This window comes from Ictidomys tridecemlineatus, chromosome 4, assembly GCF_052094955.1.
Source record: "Ictidomys tridecemlineatus isolate mIctTri1 chromosome 4, mIctTri1.hap1, whole genome shotgun sequence".
NCBI lineage: Eukaryota > Metazoa > Chordata > Mammalia > Rodentia > Sciuridae > Ictidomys > Ictidomys tridecemlineatus.
Window position 1 is genome coordinate 21,486,609 of NC_135480.1, and position 19,091 is coordinate 21,505,699.

At 65.8% G+C, this 19,091-nt stretch overlaps 2 protein-coding genes across 15 annotated transcripts in view; one reads left to right on the plus strand and one right to left on the minus strand.

Moving 5' to 3' along the window:
- The first annotated feature begins 465 nt into the window (after positions 1–465).
- On the plus strand, positions 466–15,800 carry Tp53i11 (tumor protein p53 inducible protein 11). 7 transcript variants are annotated; one of them, XM_078046184.1, is made up of 8 exons: positions 466–584; positions 10,065–10,137; positions 10,710–10,879; positions 11,544–11,602; positions 11,826–11,874; positions 12,301–12,397; positions 13,342–13,443; positions 13,656–15,800. In XM_078046184.1, exons 3-8 carry the CDS (start codon positions 10,751–10,753, stop codon positions 13,787–13,789), a joined length of 570 nt encoding a protein of 189 aa, XP_077902310.1. In that variant the 5' UTR covers positions 466–584; positions 10,065–10,137; positions 10,710–10,750; the 3' UTR covers positions 13,790–15,800. The 7 variants fall into 7 exon arrangements, with proteins under 7 accessions (XP_077902310.1, XP_040140402.1, XP_077902309.1 ...); XM_040284468.2 differs by lacking the exon at positions 466–584 and adding an exon at positions 1,083–1,743 and having other exon boundaries at positions 10,065–10,161; XM_078046183.1 differs by lacking the exon at positions 466–584 and adding an exon at positions 1,099–1,743 and having other exon boundaries at positions 9,978–10,137.
- The window catches only part of Tspan18 (tetraspanin 18), a 154,105-nt gene continuing 150,802 nt past the window's right edge, over positions 15,789–19,091 (minus strand). For all 8 annotated transcript variants that reach the window (XM_078046182.1, XM_078046180.1, XM_078046175.1 and 5 more), the window contains one exon: positions 15,789–17,948. In XM_078046182.1, the coding sequence (XP_077902308.1) occupies positions 17,901–17,948 (48 nt within the window). In that variant the 3' untranslated portion in view covers positions 15,789–17,900. The remainder of the gene's footprint in view (positions 17,949–19,091) is intronic.

Consider the following 19,091-nt stretch of genomic DNA (forward strand, 5'->3'; position numbering starts at 1 on the left):
GCAGAGTTGGTGGCACTACGATCGGAGTTTAGTTACCTTGGTAATCAGGACAGTGAACAGTCACTGTGCTAGGAGCCGAGCACTGTTCTGTTTACTTCCTGGCAAGGGGCACAGCCTCTCATGCCCAGTCCCGCTCCAGGGAGGGCAGGGGGAGTGTGCCTGGCACGCCAGCCCCAAGCACCTGGCATGCCAGCCCCGAGCACCTGGCACTCCGCCAGCGCTCAATCAACCTGAGCTGCCGCTATTAACTTGAAATCTCCGCAAGAACTGTAGGTGCTTCCTACTATGGGTCACCTCCATTTTGCAAATGAGGAGAGGAGCCGGGACAAGAGGTGAGGTAACCTACTGGCCCAAGGTCACGTGGTCTCTAAAAGGCAGAGCCTGGATTTGAACCCCAGCCCTCCGGTTCCAGAGTCTTGCTTGATTAACCCCGAAGGAACTAGTGCAGAAAGATTCAGACCCAGTCAGGATGCCCACCTAGCAAGACGCCTGGGCCTTCCCTCCCGCTGTCCTACTTACCCTGTGAAATGGAGCATGTCATCAGCCCTCCTTTCCTTCTCTCCTCCAGACCCACCGTGGCCGCGGTAGGAAGAAAATCTCAGCATTTCTCTAAGCAGGAGGGGCGCAGGGTGGGGACGAGGTGGGCCAGAGAGCACAGACTAGCCCTGAGGGGACAAGTCCAGAATAAGTGGGGGTAGGGGAGGTGTTCTTGAGAGTCTGGTTCTTTGAGGCTGGCAGATTCCCAGAGCCTCCAGGACCCCCACACCTCACCCCACCCTCCCCTCACACCCCCAACAGCCTGTGCAAAGAGAGAAATCACCAGGCAGCCACGAGTCCCCAAGGCATCCAGACACAGTGCAATCGCCATCCACATACTGAAGTTGGATTTTAGGGTGGGGCAGAAGGTGGTGGTTGAGTGGGGACTCGTTATTTGGCAAAGTCACACCAAGCGGGGGGGCGAAGGGTGGGCCTGGGTTGGGAGGCTGTAGGCTGAGCCAAAGGCACATGAACGACGACCATCTGTAAAATGGGACTAGGCATCAACTCGATGGGCTCATCACACCGACTCGCTTCAACGGATCATTTCGAGGTGGTTGGGAGGCGCAGATGATTTTAAACTTGCAACTCCGCAAGCACACGGCGCTGGCCCCAGCTGGGAGCTCAGCATTTGGTGCGTGTTGTCGCACTTGGATATCGCTACCAGACAAAGCAGTCCCTTCCATTTTAGACCCCCGCCTGGGCGAGGCCATTCAAGTCAGGATGATTTATCCACCGGGATGTTGACAGCCCAGGAAAGGGGCGCTGTCTTCAGAATCTTCAGAACTTGCCAACAAAGTCCTCCTAGGCGGCGCGGGCCACTCCGGGGTGTGCCGGTCCTGGATTTCCACGGCCAGGCGCCTTCTCCCGGGCGTGGGTGCGCCCCCCGCAGGCGATCTCCAACAAAGCCGTGGCTGGAGAGCTCGGGGCCTCGTCCCCCAACCCCTCTGCTCCCGCCCTGGCGGCCACCTCGGGGGCGAGGCAGCCGGGCGCGTGGGAGGGGACGGCGCGCCATTGGCTTGTGCGCGGAACTAGAGGAGGGACCAGAGCGCACCGCCAGGACTCGGGCAAAGCCTGCGGCGCAGGAGTCCAGCCGGCCCTGCCCTGCCCTGCCGCCCGGAGCGGCGGCGCGATGTGAGGCGTGAGGGCCGAGGTCCCCAGGCACGCCAGCTCCGCGCCGCGCGGGCGCCAGCATGCGCTAGCCACGTAAGTCCGCCGCCCGCCGCCGCCGCTGCCTGCGCAGCTCAGCCCGCGGGGCTCCGCGGCCGCAGGGACCGCTGGGGGCAGCGGCACTCCGCGCGCGCCGGCCGAGCGCCCGGACCGCTGGCCACCTGCAGGTTCTGCGGGGACCCATCGGGTTCTCTCCCCGGCTCTGCCAGCGCCGTCCCGCTGCCCCTTCGCGCTCTCTGGTCCCCTGACTCAGTTTCCCCCTCCCGGCTCTCTGCCGCCGCCGCCGCCTTCCTCTCGGACTGCTTCTGCCTCCTGGGCCTCCGGGGCTTGGGCTCGCGCCTCTTCTTCGGAGCAAGAAAGAATCGGAGCAGTTTGTCTCTCCCTGGGGTCTCTGTCCCCGGTGCGCGGTGCTCTGTCCCCTCCCCCTCCTTCTCTCTGCCTACCGCACCCCCTCCCGCCTTTGTTTCCCGGCCGGGAGTGCGCGGCACAAACTTGCGGGTTCCCCGGTCTTCGCCCCCGCAGGGCCGCGGACCGAGGTGGTGGCGGAGTTGCCGCTGCCCACAGTCTGGCGCGACCTTTCGGTGTGGGGGTGGGGGCTGGACGGGAGGAGCCGGGACACCCAGCTGCCAAGAGCCGGGGTCTCAGAAAGTGGGAGGCGGGGTGTAGAGCCGGGGGGTAAGCGACCGTTCGGAGGCGGCAGGGGCCAGGCCGGGCGAGATCCCAGTGGCCGGGCTGGCGAGCAGCGGCCGAAACGCGGGCTGCGCCTAAGCCCCAGCTCGGAGGGGGGTAGAGGAGCGCAGGTGGTCAGCGACGCCCCCGCCCGTCCCCAGGCCGCGCGATCAGCTGGAAGGGGTGGTGTGCGGCCGTGGGCCTAGCGCACGGCGAGCCCCGGTCCCCGCGGTGGGCAAAATGCTAGCACCTACCCCGCGGGCTCTGTAGAGGACAGACTAGAACGGCGTCCCCATCCCCGGGCGCCCCCAGGGCTCGGCGCTCGCTTTGGGTCCCTTTGCTCTACCTTCCCTCGCCCCCACCCAGGCGCGCGCTCCCGCCTCCTCCTGGCAGCCCCGGGGAAGCGGGTTCTTCCGCGCGCGCTCTGGAGGCGGGGGGCGGGAACCCGGCGGAGGCCGGGAGCCTGGAGGCTTCCCCAGAGGCCGGCGCAGATGGCCGAAGCCGCCTGGCGGCCCCACCACCAGCACTTCCTGTTTGGTTTCTTTTAGACAAACTTTTCTGGACTGGGCCGGACGGTGGGGAGAAGTCCGCGGGCTGCAGGATGCGCGCCCCTACTGTGCAGCCCCTAGGACCTCCACCTCTGGTGGCCTGTGAACAGGGGCCGCGCCCTGCAGCCCGCCGATCCCTGGGACTCGGGGGTCTCTTTGTTGAAGAACCAGGAGGGGGCGCTGTTCGCCCCTTGGCCACAGCCCCAGGCTCAGCCCGGCTGGAGGGGAGAATTCTACAGTCGGGGTGTCGGGCGGGCGAGTCTTCTCCGGGTCTCTGGGTTTCGTCTGTAAGATGGAGCGCTGCCCCTGACCTCCCTGGCCCCAGCTTCTTAGAAAGCCAGCTGCCCGGCTTCCTTTGTGCCCGCAGCTGTTAGAGGCGTCACGATTTCCAAAGGTGGGGTGGGGCCCACTTGTTCCTGGCGGAGCCCTGCCCAGGACCCCTGCAGCTTCTCCGGCCGCCTCCCCTCCCCTGCCCGGCTCCCAGGGCCTGGAGCTCGGCAGGAGGAGGGGCCGCCTCCCTGGGTGGGGCAGCAGGGGATTCCCAGCACACCCACACAGCCTTCTTGGGGTGCTCTTCACTTTGAACAACACGTTGCAAACACTACGCCCCAAATTATTTATTGAGCAAAGACCAGCACAGTTCCAGCCACCTGGGGAGACAGCTGGGGACCAACCGAAGATGCCTGGCCTGGAGCTGACCCTTCAGGGTGGGGAAGGCAAATACTAAAAAGAGTTTCTATAGTGCACTGGGAGGTGAGGGGGACCGTGGGGAGGGGCGTGGCGTGGAGGCTGGGGGTGGCATTGCCATCTTTAAGTAGACACAGACCTCCGTGGTCAGATGGGCCTTCCCAGGGGGCAGCTGACTGTTGAGCTCCAGCTTTGAGGAAGTGAGCTGGGCAGACAGCTGTGGGGAGGAGAGATCCCACAGGGCAGGCTGGTGCAAGGGGCCTGTGGCAGAAACACAGAAACAGGGGCTCGGGTGGACTGAGGGGCTGGGGAGGAGAGGAGGCAAGCCAGCCAGGAAGGGTGGGAGCACACCCCCCTGTTTTTGCAGATGAGGGAGTGTGGGAGATCAGGGATGATACATAAAAGCCACTTCTGCTTCTTCCCTGTGGCCACCCCCTCTCATGGCATCTCTGAAGCTGGTTTGGTTGAGGGAGAAACAGGCAGAGAAGGGGAGCCTCCCCTCTGAAGGCAGCAAGGGCAACACTGTTACCAAGTGTGGTCTGCAAGGCTGCCCTGTTCCAGATGGCTCTGTGCATCCTACCAGCAGGGAGGTGGGGGTCATCCCTGCACCCATTTAACAGGTGTGGAAACTGAGGTCGGACAGCCTGTTCCTGGCCCCAGATCCCGCAGCCAGTAGGTGGCAGGGCCAGGATGTCGGCACCAGCCTTGGTGTGGTGACTTCTGCCTTTAACTGCTAAGCTCCCGGCCCTGGGTGTCGGGGAGACTCATTCCCGGGCTGTGGTTCTGGGAAAACCGCGGGGACCGGTCTGCCTGCCTGAGCTTACCCAGAATGCACATCAGCTCTGGGAGAGCGGCCTCCAAGGGCAGAGCGCCCCTCAGGAAGCCCCTGCTTTCCTGTCCTCGGCCGCCTCCTCCCTGCCCAGGTCCTGAGCAGCCTCCTGGGGGAGGAGGCCCCGCCCGGAGGACCCGGGGCCCAGCTGTGCCATAACAGCACTGGTGGCCCTCAGGGGCCCTGGCAGGGTCACCAGGCCAAGCGGGAGGCAGGCCCACTCTGGGCTGAAGAGGACAGGAGTCGTCCACACACCCTGCCTTGGCCTGTGACCCTGGAGACAGGAGAGGCCCTCTTGGTGACTTCCCAGTGGTGACGATGGCCACCAGAGGGTTGGCCCTCCTTCCCACACAGCGGCAGCGGCCCTGCCCGGCCCTGCTCCCCCGTCCCTCGCCCACCCAGTGCGGTCGGGAATGTTTTGATGGTTTTGTCCCCGAAGCTTCGGGCATGTCTATAAGAAAGCTGCGGCTGGCCTTGGCCTTCCTGACCTGGGCGGCGTGGAACGAGGACATGGGGACATTTGGTGGCCTGAGGTGGGGGGCGTGGGGCCGGGCAGGGCAGCTGGATGTGGGTGGCCGGAGAGTGGCCCTCAGCAGGCACTAACCTTGGCAGCGTCTGGAGACCTGCCGGCCCCTCTTGGAGACCAGGACGCTGGGTCCCAGGACAGGCCCTGGCTTCCCGGGCACAGTGACAGCGCCCGTGCCAGCTCCTGGTGGCAGGCGAGCCCTGTGCTGTGGCGCCCAGGGCTCATCTCACATTCCTGGGGGGTCTTGGGGTCCTCTTCTGGTCTTTGGGGGGGGCAAAGCCCTGCCAGAGGTGGCCCCGTCTCCCCTCCACTGTCCTGCCGGTCCTCTGTGGTCCCCACTTTGGGGGCAGCAGGCCACTGAGGCCAGCAGGGACGCTGAGACCCGGAGATGGATGGCAGCCGGCCCTCCGCTGCGGGGACAGGCCCACAGGGACAGGCGGCTCTCCAGGGACCCACAGATCACACAAGCCTCCTGCAGCCCGCCGGGTCCCCTTAGCCCACATCTGCACCCCAGAGGCCACTGTGCTGGGGTCAGTAACGCAGGCCCACAGGTGACACCTCTTCTGCCTCCTGTGACCAGCCCCAGGACAGCCTTGTGGTCAGGCGTCCTGTCCTCCAGGACAGCCCTGGAGAGGCGGGTCACTGTGCCCTGGCTGGGCGGGGGGCATCTGGCGGATGAAGCAGGCCGTGGGCACCCCCAGTCCGCCCCGACCGGCACAGCCCTGCGGCCAGCCCTGCCCAGCGCCCAGGGCTCCACCTCGCGGCTGCCCTGCCCCGGACCCCATTTCCAGCTATTTGTCCCAGTGTGTCAGCCCAACAGCGGGTTCCAAGTGGCAGCCCTGCCCAGGACCTGCTGAGGTCACCCAGGGCCTGAACCCGGAGAGGTGGGACCGAGGAGGAGCTCAGATGCTGGGGACGCCAGTGCTCCCAAGGCCAGGGACCACGGCGAGAGGCCCCAGCTCCGTTCTGGGGTGGAGCTCCCTGAAGTCCCCCGCCCCCATCTCTCTCTCTCACACACACACACACACACGTGCACACACACACGCACATGCACACAGGATGTGGTTCCCTTGGCTGGACTCCAGCTCTGCCACTCACCTCAAGGGACACTTACATAAGTCCCTCTGGCCTTAGTTTTCTCATCTGTAAAATGGGGGCGACTTGGGGCGCTTCTCGGGTTCCTGTCCTGGACTGTGCCCTTCCCCCAGCCTGGCGCAGCTGCCTGCCGCCCGCTCTCCCCACGGATGGGGAGGGTCAGTCAGGGTTTGGAGAGGAAGTGGCCCCTGGCGGAGGAGCTCAGCGAGCGACTTCCCCTTGAGTCTCCGGAGCGGCAGCTGGTGGTGTTCCGGTCCCTGCCCCTCCACCCCCGCCAGCCAGCCCTCACGGCTCCGTCTCCAGGTCGGGACAGCTCTGCGGTCCATCCGTTTCTATGGAAACCAGGCTTCCCGGGAAGGACACGGGGAAGTTGGGGAAGTCCTCCAGGACCTGCGTAGGGACAGTGCCCCATCTGCTCTGCGGCCCAGGGCTGAGCCTGGGCAGGTGCCCGTTGATGCTGAATTGCTCTCCTCGGTGGAGCACATACCCCGGTGCCAGGCCCTGGGCTGCTGGTTCTCCTTCTCCTGCATCTTGAACCTGTGAGCTGGGTGGACGCAGTCATCAGGTTTCACAGATGAGTTCGAGGAGGTTCAGAGAGGTTAAGTAACTTTCCTGAGATCACAGAGCATTTTAGAGAAAGAGTTGGGCTTTGAGCCCGAGTTTGTCTGGTCATTAAGAACATGCTCCCCTCCCCCATTCTGTCATTCTCTGTTGACACCTGTACCCCCAGATGAACCCCTCTCTTCCTGGCCTGCTTCACACTCTGGGGACTTCACCCAGTTCTGCTTACTGCCAGTGGGCGCTGTTTGGAGACTCCGGTTTGGGTGCTCAGAGGTCCCAGTGGGTGGGGATAGGACAGGACCGTAGGGGGCCTGCAGCGTCCCTCCCCCTCTTTTGTTTACTGTGACCCTGAGTTTAATGCCGGGATTGAACCCAGGGCTTGAAGGGCTGGGGGCCTCTGCTCTGAGCCACACCCAGCCTGGCCCCTCCTGCTCCTGAATCCGAGCCCCAGACTGGCGGGGCCCCTGGCGTGCCGGGTGCTGTCCTGGGCCAGGGAACAGAAGTGACAGGCTGGTGCCGAGTCGCTCACCTTCCAGCACTGGCCACAGCTTGCTGAGGTGGGGCAGTGTCGGGCCCAGGGTCCCCACCCAGCCCTCCCGCCCGCCATCGCACAGGCGCCCCGTGGCCCTCTGCACGGGACATCTGCACTGGCGAATGAGTCCCGTGTGTCCTGTCCAAGGCCACTTGACCCACAGGGACCAGTCAGCCTGGAACGCAGTTCTGCCTCACGGCCAAGCCCCCTTCCTGCCCGGGGCCACCAGCCTGCCGTGTCTGGGTGGCCTCTCACCTGTGGGGCCTCGGGCATGGTTGGCAGAGCCCCTGTCCCTCAGGCCACCCGGATGCAGAGTGTCCTGGCTGCCGACAGAGCGCCTACTGTGCGCCTCAGCCTAGCCAGAGTCACGGAGCACAAGACCACGGGGCTCCAATGGTTCCCTTTTGGGGAACCACACAGCCTGCCGCTAAGCCCCTGGGGACACAAGCTGCGAGTGGCCAGTGGCCAGGAGGGGAGGACACTGGACCCTAGGGGAGACCCCTAGAGGAGAGCCAGGCAGAGGTGGCCTTCAGGAGCAAGGAGCACGGGGACAAGGGACCCCGGGTGGCAGGCTCAGAGGCTGGCTTGGTGGCCGTGGCTCGGAGGCGCGGTCTGTGGCCACAAGCCCTCCTGCCCGGGGCAGCCGCGCGGGTGGGCAGAGGGCGGCCTGCCCTGCCCAGCCCCAGCTGCTGCGGGGAAGCCCGGCCTTCAGAGGTGTCCAGGGGGACAGGCGGCCCCGCGGGCCTGGCCCTGGCTTTTCCCACTGCGCGGCTGAGTGGAGGAAGGGAGTGGCCGGCGGGCCCAGCCTCCCTCGGCCTCGCTTGGCCTCTCCCCATCAGGAGGCCCGGGGCACCTGCTGCCTCCTCCCTCTGCCCTCGGGCTCCTCTTTTTTAAAAGTCTGCTCCTTCACTATTTTTTATTCTACTTTGCTGTGTAGCCTGGTGGCATTCTAAGACCCCACCTCACAGGGAGCCGCTGTTGTGACCTGCCCGAGGCCACACAGCTGGTGACAAGATGCAGCCGAGATTCACACCCAGGGCTGCCGGCCCCCAAACCGGTGTTTGCCTGGGTGCCCAGGGTGGAGGGGGAACAGGTGCCCGCACCAATTTAAGGTGCCAGGTGTCTTTTATTCTCAGAACTTCCCTGTGAGGTAGGGCCCCTTCTTTACCCAGGGACGGATAGCTAGACTGAGGTACAGAGAGGTTAAGTGACTTTCCCATAGGCGCACAGCTAAGAGCGTGGATTGGGATTGGAAAACGACTTGAGCAGTTAAGCCCTGAGCCGCGGGCCCCTGCTGTGGCAGTTTGGGGCTTTTTGAGAAGCCTTTCTGCCCCTGCTTTGGCCATTGACAGGAAAAAAGTAGGGGTGGTTGTTCCCATTTCACAGATGAGAGCGCTGGCCGCGGAGGCTCAGCCCCTCCCAGGAGGCTGGGCGCCCCTCAGGGCAGGGCCTGTCCTCCCCCAGGTCTGGCTCCAGGCCGGCCCCACCCAGTGCTGCTCAGGGGTGGGGGAGTCTCTGCCCCAGGTCCTGGGAGGTGGGACTTGGAGCCCCACTTCGCGGTAGGGGACATCTTGCAGGGCCACAGCAGGGCACAGGAGGACTGCGCCATTGTCATTTGGTGGCCTGTCCTGGCTGCCGTTGGGGGGACATGGAGGCTCTGGCCAGGGGACACTGGGGACACCTGCTCTGGGAACCAGGTGGCACTTTGTCCTAGACTTCCGCACAGACCTGCCCTGAGCACGTCCCGCCGGCTCCTTCACCTTAGGGACGTGAAAATGTGTGGTCCTGCCCAAACCCGGGCGGGCCGGGGGGCCTTTGTGGTGACAAGCAGGGCTGAGGTGCCCAGGGCGTCACCCCCGAGGCCAGAGCTGGCTCCCAAGGTCACAGTGCAGTGTTTCTGTCCCCGTGGAGAAAACCAGTCTCAGGGAGAGTGACAGAACAGAGCCCAGTTGCTGGGAGGCTGTGGCGGGGGAGGAGTTGGGGTAGTGACCTGGTGGAGGTGGCCGCTCCGTGAGTGACCCAGGGACTAAAACCCACGCAGTCACACAGCAAAAAGTTGCTCTAGTGTCCGGATGGGCTGGCCAGGGCCAGGCGACCTCGGAGCATCCTGCCACGAGGGACAGGCAGGGCACCAGGCTCTGCCCCCTGCCTCCCGCTGGCTCCTGTGGGCAGCCGGGCCTGGTGGCGGGAGGGACGCTCGTGACAGTTTCTGTCTGGATTCACGGAAGGTGGTGGCCGGGGCTGAGCCACGGGGACAGCCAGAGGTTGATGTGGACCCTCTGTGGGGCACGGGCTCCCTGGAGGTCCCTGAGCTCTTCCCATGTGCCCAGGGCACGTGTGCAAGGGACAAGAGAGCCACCCCATTCCCTAGGTGGGGGCCTCGGCCAGGGCTCGGGGCCTGTGACCAGCGTCACACCCACCACAGACCCCTGCTCTGCCGTCCTCCGTCCCTCCTGGACACGCCCAGGAGATGCCCTATGTATCCCGCAGAGCCCCCGACTCCTGTGCTCCAGGGGACTCTGTCCTGACGGAGCTCTGGGTGTCGGTCCTGCTGGGGACATTGGCAGGCTCATGAGGGACGCAAGCCCGGGGACATTCCTCAGTCCCTTCCCGCAGCCCTGGGTCACACAGCCCTGGACAGCCGGCGCTCTGGAGGAGGGATGGTGGCCTCGGAGCTCTCCTGCCGTGCCTGGTGGCCGCGGGTGGAAATGAGGAGCCGGGATACCCAGGGCACGTGGGGGCGCCTCTGTCCTTCAGCGTGGTCTTGGGGGACACCGTGGTCTCCTCCTCCCAGGGTGGGTATGAGTAGTGCCCCTCTTGCAGGGTGGCTGTGATTGGAGGAGCCCAGGGCCACCACGGGCCAGCGGGGGGCTTTGCCCTTTGCTCACGACACTCCTGTCTCCTGTGTAGACGGTGCCAGCGGCCGACAGGACCCCAGCAGCCCAGCCCTGACCTCCAGCGCCCAGCCCAGCCCGGGCTCACAGTAGGTGGTCAAGACCAGCCGCAGGTGGCTGGGATTGGAGGGGTGGGGGATTGTGGGAGCTGTGGGGTGACAGGGGTGGGGGGTGTTGGGGGGGCAAGGCCTGGGCAGGACACCTGCCAACCTTTCCCCTGACTGTAAGGTGCCCCCTGGACGGACGCCCCTCCCCCCCTCGGGTCCTGGGGTGTCAGGAGGTTGTCTGGAGGCTGGGGACCAGGCTAGCTGTGTGGCAGGATCGCCTGGGCAGTGAGCATGGCCCTGGACCCAGGGACTCAGAAACCCTCCCGGGTTGGGCACGTGTCCCCTCCTTGGAGCCTTGTTTGACCTCCTGGCCCAGGCCAGGACAGTGGCTCCCCCGCCCTGCCTCCCTTCCCCCGGCCCAGCCCTCCCCCGTGGGCTGCCGTGGCCACTCGGGTCCGACGAGCTGGCAGAGGCGGCCTGAGCAGCGCCCGGCACCCACTGGACAGACAGGCCGCCGAGGCCGCCTGCGGGTCAGCTCCCGGGCCCGGGGGCGTGGCCTCCCCTGCTGTCCAAGCTGCGCGGGCGCCCAGGCCTGAGGCCACTGTCTCCCGCAGCCCCCCGCAGCCCCCCTGCAGAAGCCGGGCTCCAGGGCACCATGGCGGCCAAGCAGCCCCCACCCCTCATGAAGAAGCACAGCCAGACGGACCTCGTGAGCCGCCTGAAGACCCGCAAGATCCTGGGCGTGGGCGGGGAGGACGACGACGGCGAGGTGCACCGCTCCAAGGTGGGCCAGCGCCCGCCCCCCGCTGAGCGCCCGCCCCGGGCAGCAGAGGCCCAGGAGGGCAGGAGACTGGGGCCCGGTCCAGTCAGAGGCATCAGGGAGGTGGCAGGACTAGTGACCACAGCGAGGGCGGTTTGCTGGGGTCAGAGTGGCATGGGTGGCGCCCCTGCTGGTGGAGTCAGGTAGCCCCCACTTTGTGGGTAAGAGACCCAGGCCCAGAGAGGGTGAGCCACTTTCTTGAGGCCACAGCCATGAGTGGCAGGAGCCTCCTTTTTAAGTTTTTATTTTGTTTGTTGGGGTACTGGGGATTGAATCTAGGGGTGCTTTATTCTTTACTTTTTATTTTGAGGGGGTCTTACTAAACTTTTTGTTTTGAGAGGGTCTCACCAAGTCGATGAGGCTGGCCTTGAACTTGCGATCCTCCTGCCTCAGCCTCCTGGTTCGCTGGGATGCCAGCTGAGCCTCCCTTCCTACCCCTTTACTTTCAACCTCTTTTAAACCCAGTGCCAAGGCAGTGTGGGGGGAGGCGGCCTCAGTGTGAGCCGCCCAGCTCTGGGGGAGCCTTTTGCCAAGCAGAGGTGGGCTCCTGAGTGTGCCCGGGCCCCGGGAGGAAGACCCGTAGCTGCGGTGCTGAGAGCTGTCCCCCCACCCCTCCCTGTGTCCACAGATCAGCCAGGTCCTGGGCAATGAGATCAAGTTTGCTGTCCGCGAGCCTCTGGGGCTCAGGTGAGCGTCAGCCCCAAGTGTCGTTTGTGGGGACGGGGTCTGTGTGTCGGGGAGTGTGGAAGACCCCCTTGGCCCTGCGCCTTCCTGTCCCTGTTCCATCCCATCGCGTGGCCTGTCCCCTCACCCAGCCATACTGGGCATCTGGGCTGGAAAGGGGAGTCCCCTGGGGTCTGCCCGGGCTGACCTTGGGGCTCCGGCTGTGACCTTGCTCTCCTGTCTCCAGGGTTTGGCAGTTTGTCTCTGCTGTGCTCTTCTCCGGCATTGCCATCATGGTGAGTCCCCTGCTCCCCCCCCCCGTCCCCCTGCCACCTGGCCTCTGGCAGAGCAGGTCCCCAGCCTCCCCGCTGACCGGACCCAGGACCCAGAACTAGACTCGGGCCCTGGGTGTGGCTCCCGGCCTCCTCCCGCCCTCCCGGGGCTCCTCCTGCCAGCCCCTGGCAGCCTGTCCCCATGCTGCCATCATGCTGGCCCCTGGGAGGGCATTCTGCTGTGTCCCCAGGCCTGTCCCCACCTGTCCCCACCCCGTTCCATGGGCTGCAGCCCAGCTCCTTGCCCTGGGAGCCCCAGAGCCTCCCTCCCGTCCTGCGGAGGGTGGGGCAGTCGTGTCCTGACCCTGATCTGCCCCGAGGACACTGGCCCCCGTCCAGGGAGTACACGCCAGCCCTGAGCCTGACCTTGGGCACCCCCGCTGTCCACAGGCCCTGGCCTTCCCTGACCAGCTCTATGATGCCGTCTTTGATGGAGCCCAGGTCACGAGCAAGACCCCCATCCGCCTCTACGGTGGCGCCCTCCTCAGTGAGTATTCCCGGGGGGTGGGAGGTGAGACCCACTGGGCTGAGGGAACCCCAGGGGACCTTCCCCTGCACTGGGGGCCCTTCTTCCCTCGCTGGCTGCAGCAGCTGCCCAGCCTGTGTGCGTCTGCTGGTGTGTGCTGCCATCTTGTGGCCACGGGTGGGATGCGCCAGGATTGGTGTCTGCCCGGCGGCCCCCTGGGCACTGGGATGTGGAGACGAGGAACTGCTCTGCTTCCTCTGATCTGAGCTGCTCACTGCGGCTGGCTGGCCCTTAGGAAGGTGAACCGCAGTTTTCCAAGCTCGGCGTCGGTGGTGTCCCTCCGTTCCCTAAAATATGCTATGGCTCCCTATTGCCTGCAGAATAAAGCCCTGGCGACTCTGCCTGGCATTCAGGGTCCTCCAGGTGGGTCCAGCCGGCCCCCTCTATCTGCCTCCCCCCATCCTGCCAGGGGCCCTGGGCTCCAGCCACAGCTGATGGTGCCCACTCCCCAGTTTCAGAAGCCACCGTGTCCCTGAAGGGGGCCTGAGGGGGAGTGTGGGGGCGGGGCGGCACCACCTTCGTACAGAGGGGGCTCCGGTGGGAGCTGGGGGTGCAGAGCACATGAGGGCCCAGGGCGGCAGGAGCGGACTCGTCAACGCAGGACTGAGGGAGACGCGGACCAGGCCTGGAGCTCCCCTCCCATTCGCAGTTGAAGGCTGAGTCCCAGCAGGGGACAGTGTTGGCTCAGTGTCCCTCAGGGCCTTGGAGAGGGCATGAGCAGATCTGGACCCAGAGGGCACGGCTGGGCACAGATGGGTTTCGACCTGCGAGTGAGCAGGCCTGGGGTGGGGACCTCTGGGACTGGCCGTCTGCAGGGGGCCCGGGTAGGAGGAGCAGGCCTCTACCGGCCCCCGGGGCAGGTAGATCAGGCTGTCCCCACCCCCATGCTCCCTGTCCCCGTCCAGGCATCTCCCTGATCATGTGGAATGCCCTCTACACGGCGGAGAAGGTCATCATTCGGTGGACCCTGCTCACCGAGGCCTGCTACTTCGGGGTGCAGTTCTTGGGTGAGTGTCGAGGTGCACAGTGTGGGAGGCGCGGGAGGCGCGGGGGGCAGCTCTGGGGCTGGCAGGAAAGCAAGGGCACCTGCCTGGGGGGAGGAAGGAGGGGACGGTGGCGCAGGACCCCGGGCACAGAGCTGGCTCAGTCCGGAGTCCTGTGTGCAGGGGGACACATCCTCCCCCTGACCTCTGACCCCTCCCTGGCCTTCCTCCCTCAGTGGTCACTGCCACGCTGGCCGAGACGGGCCTCATGTCCCTGGGGATCCTGCTGCTCCTGGCCAGCCGCCTGCTCTTCGTGGTCATCAGCATCTACTACTACTACCAAGTCGGCCGGAAACCCAAGAAGGTCTAGCCGGCCGGGGAGCTGCGGGCCTGGCCAGGGTGGCCGTGGGGCTACGTCCCCTTTGGCTCCGGGGAGGCAGGAGGGGCCCCTGCTCCTACCCAGCCACCCCAGGCAGCCTTCCTTCTCTCCCGGAAGTCCCCAGACGTGGTGACCTCTGGCCTTTGGGTTTGACATGCCAGCTTGGGGGGGATGGGGCCTGTGTGCCCCAGTCCTCACCACACACAGTAGCACCTCCTTCCCTGGGCACTCCTGACCCCAGGTCCCCTCGACAGGCACCGGCTGAGGATCGTGGTCACAGCAGCGAGGGCTGAGTGGGCTCCTCCCGGGGGAAGCCCCCCTCCCGAGGGAGAGGCTGTGGGCTGCCACCCCCTGACCCCACCCATCCAGGGCCCGAGCAGCTGAACCCGACTTCTCTCTCTGCCTGGAGAACCTGAGGACTTGGCCCTGGCCAGTGTCCCTCAGTCCGGGCCCTCCGCACACGGGGCCCCCGCACCTGAGCACGCAGCCCCTCCGCAGCCCCGCCGAGGGCCAGGGGGGCTTTCTCTGAGCTGAGCTTTCTGCGAGGATGGGCCACCTGCCGCTGGACGCTCTGGCCCCTCCCCAGGCCTGTCCACCTGGGTCTCGGGGGCCTTGCTCTGGGCACTCTGCCCATGTCCTGCACACAGATGGACACACGGACTTGTAAGCTGTGGGCTTAGATATGAGGAAGAAAACACTTGGTATCTCCTTGTCCTTTGGCGTGTCCCCCTGTCCCAGCCCCTTGTCCCCCACTCCTTCCCCAGGGTGCTGCTGCCTGGCCCCTGGCTGCCCCTAGCGTGGCTGGGTGGGCTCGGTGCCCCTCAGGCTCCGCAGGGGCAGCAGGTAGAAGCTTCCCAGCCTCCTGTCACCTCCCCCTCCTCCCGAGTCGCCCTGGAGACGGCTGTCGGTGGCCCCTGGCGCTGTAGGGCCTGGTCTGGTTCCACCGTCCTCGCCCCCCAGCGCTGCCTCCCTGCAGCACCCAGGCTGCCTGAGGGGTGGGGCAGTGTCCCAGGGACAGGTGTGCAGAGCCCCAGCCCCGGGCTGGCCTGCCTCCCTTCTGGGGACAGCAGGGTTGGCAGTAGGTGAGGTGGCCTGCAGGTGCGGCCAGCCCAGCTGCTGCCACAGAGATGGTTGCAGGTGCCCCTCTGCCTGGGGACCCTCCCCTGCCCAGTCTGTGCCTAGCGTCCCGGTGGCCTGTGTCAGCAGAGCGGTGGCTGTACCGGGTCACGTAGCTGGGGAGAGGGCCTGCTGGTGGCCGGGCTGTGCTGCTGGTCGCCATGGCCTGGCGGTGTGGGAGGGCGCTCTGAGTGGGCACCCGCTCCTGGCCCTGGCCCTTGGGTCTCCCACCTCCTGCGCTGAGCCTGGAGCCCGGGCCTGGGAGCCGCTGCCGCCCAGGGAAGGTGCCCCCGCCCGCAGCGGAGCTCGGCCCTGTCTGCGTGGACCTTTGAAGACCCAGCTGATCCCAGTGGTGACCGCTGGCCTGTCCTCCCCAGAGCTGCTGGACATGTGGGTCCCATCCCTCTGGGGAGGCCCAAGCCCTCGCTGCGGTCAGGCCGCGGTGGCATCTGCGTGGTGGGGGCCACCGGTCGGAGACACTGGGCTGCGGGGTGCGGAGGGCAGCTGGCCTTGCCCTGGGGGTGACATGGAGGGTCACACGGCCCGAGTCACACATCGCGCTGAGCCTGGGTAGCCGGGCGAGGGCACGGCCCACAGGAGGTCTGTGTGGCTTGGGGGCAGCAGGTTGGGGGGACATGAAGACGGGGATGACGTGTGGCTGGGAAGGAGGCCATGACAGGGCAGGGGTGGGGCCCCGGGTCTCAGGAGGGAAGCCGGGGGCCTCTGCCTTCGAGCTGGGGGTGCCCGGCCGCCCCTGCCCGCAGCCCCCGCCACTCCAGCCCGGCCCAGGCCCCCCGAGTCACCCCCGTTCTTCACGGTCACTATTTATTCTTTGTTCCTTTTTCTTTTTGTAAGAAACAGTCACAAAAACCAGTGCAAAACCCTCCGTGGCGTCCTGTTCTCTGTCACAAACTCCTCCTGAGGCGCGGCACAAAAGGGGCTCATGGGGGATGGTGACAGCTCTGCAGCTCCAGCAGCGGGGTTCGGTGGGACAGTGGCGGATCTCAAAACAGACCTTCAACATGCGACCCACAGAGCAAGGGACGGGGGCTGCTGGGCAGAGGGCGGCCACCACCATGGCTGGTTGGGGCCGTCGGGTCTGGGCCCCTTGGCCCCCGAAGGCTGGGCACCAACAAGGGTGGGGAGGCCGAGCCCCCCTCTGGGAGGCGGTGGCTCGGCAGGGGCCACCTTGCTGTTGGCTCAGTCGGGGACAGTCTCAGCTGGGCTGTTCTGGAGGAGCCGCGACGGCCTGACCCTGCCCGCAGATCAGGCTGGGCAGCTGGGCCACACCCACAGGGTCCTTGGTGCCAGAGTTCTTGCCCCGGCGGGGGCTGTGACTTCAGGGGACCTTGCAGATTGCTGCCAGCCTGAGCAGGTGCCACAGGGACAAACCCTGTGTCCCCTTCAGGCTCAGAGGTGCAGAGGGCAGGGAGTCGTGTGGGGGCGGACAGGCTCCTCGGCACCTTTACCAAAAGCCCTCGTCTCAGAGCCACTCTGGGCCACATGCCCCCCTGGTCTGCCCTTCACCGACACCCTCACTCTTCTGGGCCCTGGAGGCTTGGGGTGCCCCTGGACCCGGGCTGCCCAGCCTAGACGTGGGGTTTCTGGTCAACCTGGGCCAGCCGTCTGCCTTCCGGGAAGCTGGGGCTGAGGGCTGGGCACGTCCAGAGCAGGCAGGCCCCTGGCCCTGGCCCTGTCTCAGGCGAGGCTGGGCTGGGGCTGGCCAGGCGTCTTGCCAACACTGATTCGGAGTGTGAGGCCTGTGCAGTGGTGGGGTTGTGTGGGTGGGAATCTGTGGGTCTGTGGGGAGATCTGGAGGGGACACAGAAGTATCACGTGGACAATGGAAGGACTGGACACTGTGTGGCAGCAGAAATGGCTGAGATGCCTGAGGGGCTCTTTACCTACAGACAAGAGGGCTTCTGGGAGCCAGTGTGTGACCTTGACCCTCAGGAAGGGCAAGGAGCAAGTGGGACGCACAGACGGAACCAGAGGAAAGCAGAAGCCTGTTCTGTCTGTCGAGCTGACTGGGGTGGGAGCAGTGCAAAGGCTGCCTGGGGAGGTAGTGAGCTCCCTGTCCCTGGAGGTATGCAAGAAGAGGGTGGAGAATTCTTGGCAGGAGTCTGGCAGAACATATCCAAGCCTCCATTCTGGGTGGGAACAGGGAGAACCAGAAGATTTGGGGGGTTTCTTTCATCCTGGGGCGGGGGAGTTGGGGATGGCCAGGGAGGAGGAGCCGGTGGGGAGAGGTGGGCAGTGTGCCCCAGGGGAAGGGCTGTGTGTCCATGGCAGGGGGCTGGTGGAGAAGTGGGGAGGTGAGGGAAAGGGGGACAGTGATCGACTTCTTAGCTGCAGAGCCGGGAGGGGGCATTTCCTGGGCAGCTGGTCCCGTCTTTCCTGGGAAACCAGGATCCTGAGGCCAGAGGGTATGTGAGCCGCGGATCCCACGGTGTCCGGGATGGAGAGACGCACCTCAGAGAGGAGCCAGGTTCTTGTTCAGCACCACCACACATGTGCTGTGTGACGCCACAGCCCACAGTCCCTCTCTGGGCCTCACAGGTGATTGGGTCCCACAGATGGGGACAGGAGGGACTGCCAGCGGGGCCACTCCCGGACACAGCTCTGTCCCCTGGCAGTGCAGGGACTGCCCTCCAGGTTCCGAGCCCCCGAGGGTGAGGCCACCGAGTCTCCTGGGGGCTCTGGGGCTTTGTCAGTGTCTTCTTGTGGCCTCATTTCCTTGGCACCAGGTCGCGAAGCTGCGGGGAGAGGCCTGGCCTGGCTGCATCCCGGGTCAGGCGCGGGGTCCCAGCCCAGGCGAGGGCGCGTCGGTCCCCATTTCTGTCTTCATCTTGTTAAAAAAATAGCTGTGCGCTCCCGGCCCGTCCGGCCGCCCACGAAGGCCTCGTCTCCGCCCTGGGGCCAGGGGCACCCGGAGGGGCACAGGTGCTGGGCGTGGTGGGCGGGGCCAGTCCTCAGGCCACGCCCCCTACTGGATGCCCCGGAAGAGGCACATGGCGAAGATCATGACGGAAAGCTGCGAGGAGGAAAGCGACCTGTCGGCCGGCTGCGCCCAGGGCCAAGGGGCGCCCAGCCCAGCCCAGGGGTCGGCCCGACTGCCTCGGGGTGCTCTTCTGCAGGGGTCCCCGGATGTTCTCCTGGGACCTGGGAGGGTGACTTTGGAAACTAACTCATGGGTTCAGACCCAGGTGCCCACTTATCAGTGGTGGCTTTGGGTCACCTGCTCTGGGCCTGAGTGGAACCACAGCTTAGCATGGGCCAGGCACAGCTCTAGTGCTTCCCAGGAAGCACAGAGAGGTCACATAATCTGCCTCAGGTCTCACAGCTACGAACGGGGAGCCAGGTTGGCGTCCAGGCATCCCGGCCCAGGGGCCATGCCCAGGACCCTGCACTCTCTGCCTGCGGCTCACAGAGGGCAGGGGGAGAGGGTGGAAGGCAGTTAGCTGACCACGTCCTGCAGCCTGTCCTCTAGTAGATGCTCAGTAAAAGCTCCTCGTCTATTATTCAGGGGCAAGGCAAGCTGGGTGCGGGGTGCACACCTGTCATCCCAGCAGCTGGGGAGGATCGCGGGTTCAAAGCCAGCCTCCGCCACAGCAAGGCGCTAAGCAACCCAGGGAGACCCTGTCTCTACATAGAACACAAAATAGGGTGGGGGGTAGGGCTCAGTGGTCGAGTGCCCCCAACTTCAATCCCTGGCACCCCCCCCCCAAAAAAAAAGAGGCCAGGGAGCTCTGGCCCTCCCCAGGGTGAGGAGCACAGCGCTGAACACGTCAGGGCCTGGGCTGGTGGGAGAGGCAGAGGCCTGACGCAGGGACGCTGCTGGGATCAGAGCTGCTGCGGTCCCCACGCCCAGAGGGGAACAGGCCCTCGACCACAGCTCACGGCCACCGGTGAGAGGCACTGCCCGCCAGGGTCATGGTCATGGGGGCCCGGGGGCTGGGCAGGGAGTGGGGTGCCCATCATGTGTGGCTCCCACCCGGAGTCCCTGCACCACCCCAGATGTGCTGTCCCTGTCACCTGACGCCCTCACACTGTGGGAGGGGCAGATGAGGAAACTGGCCCTGGGGACCTGGTCTAGGACAAGCAGGGCCAGGAGCTGGACTCTGGCCGGGCGCCACCTAGTGGTGGCTCAAGGCCTGCAGCGCTCCCGTCTGGGGCT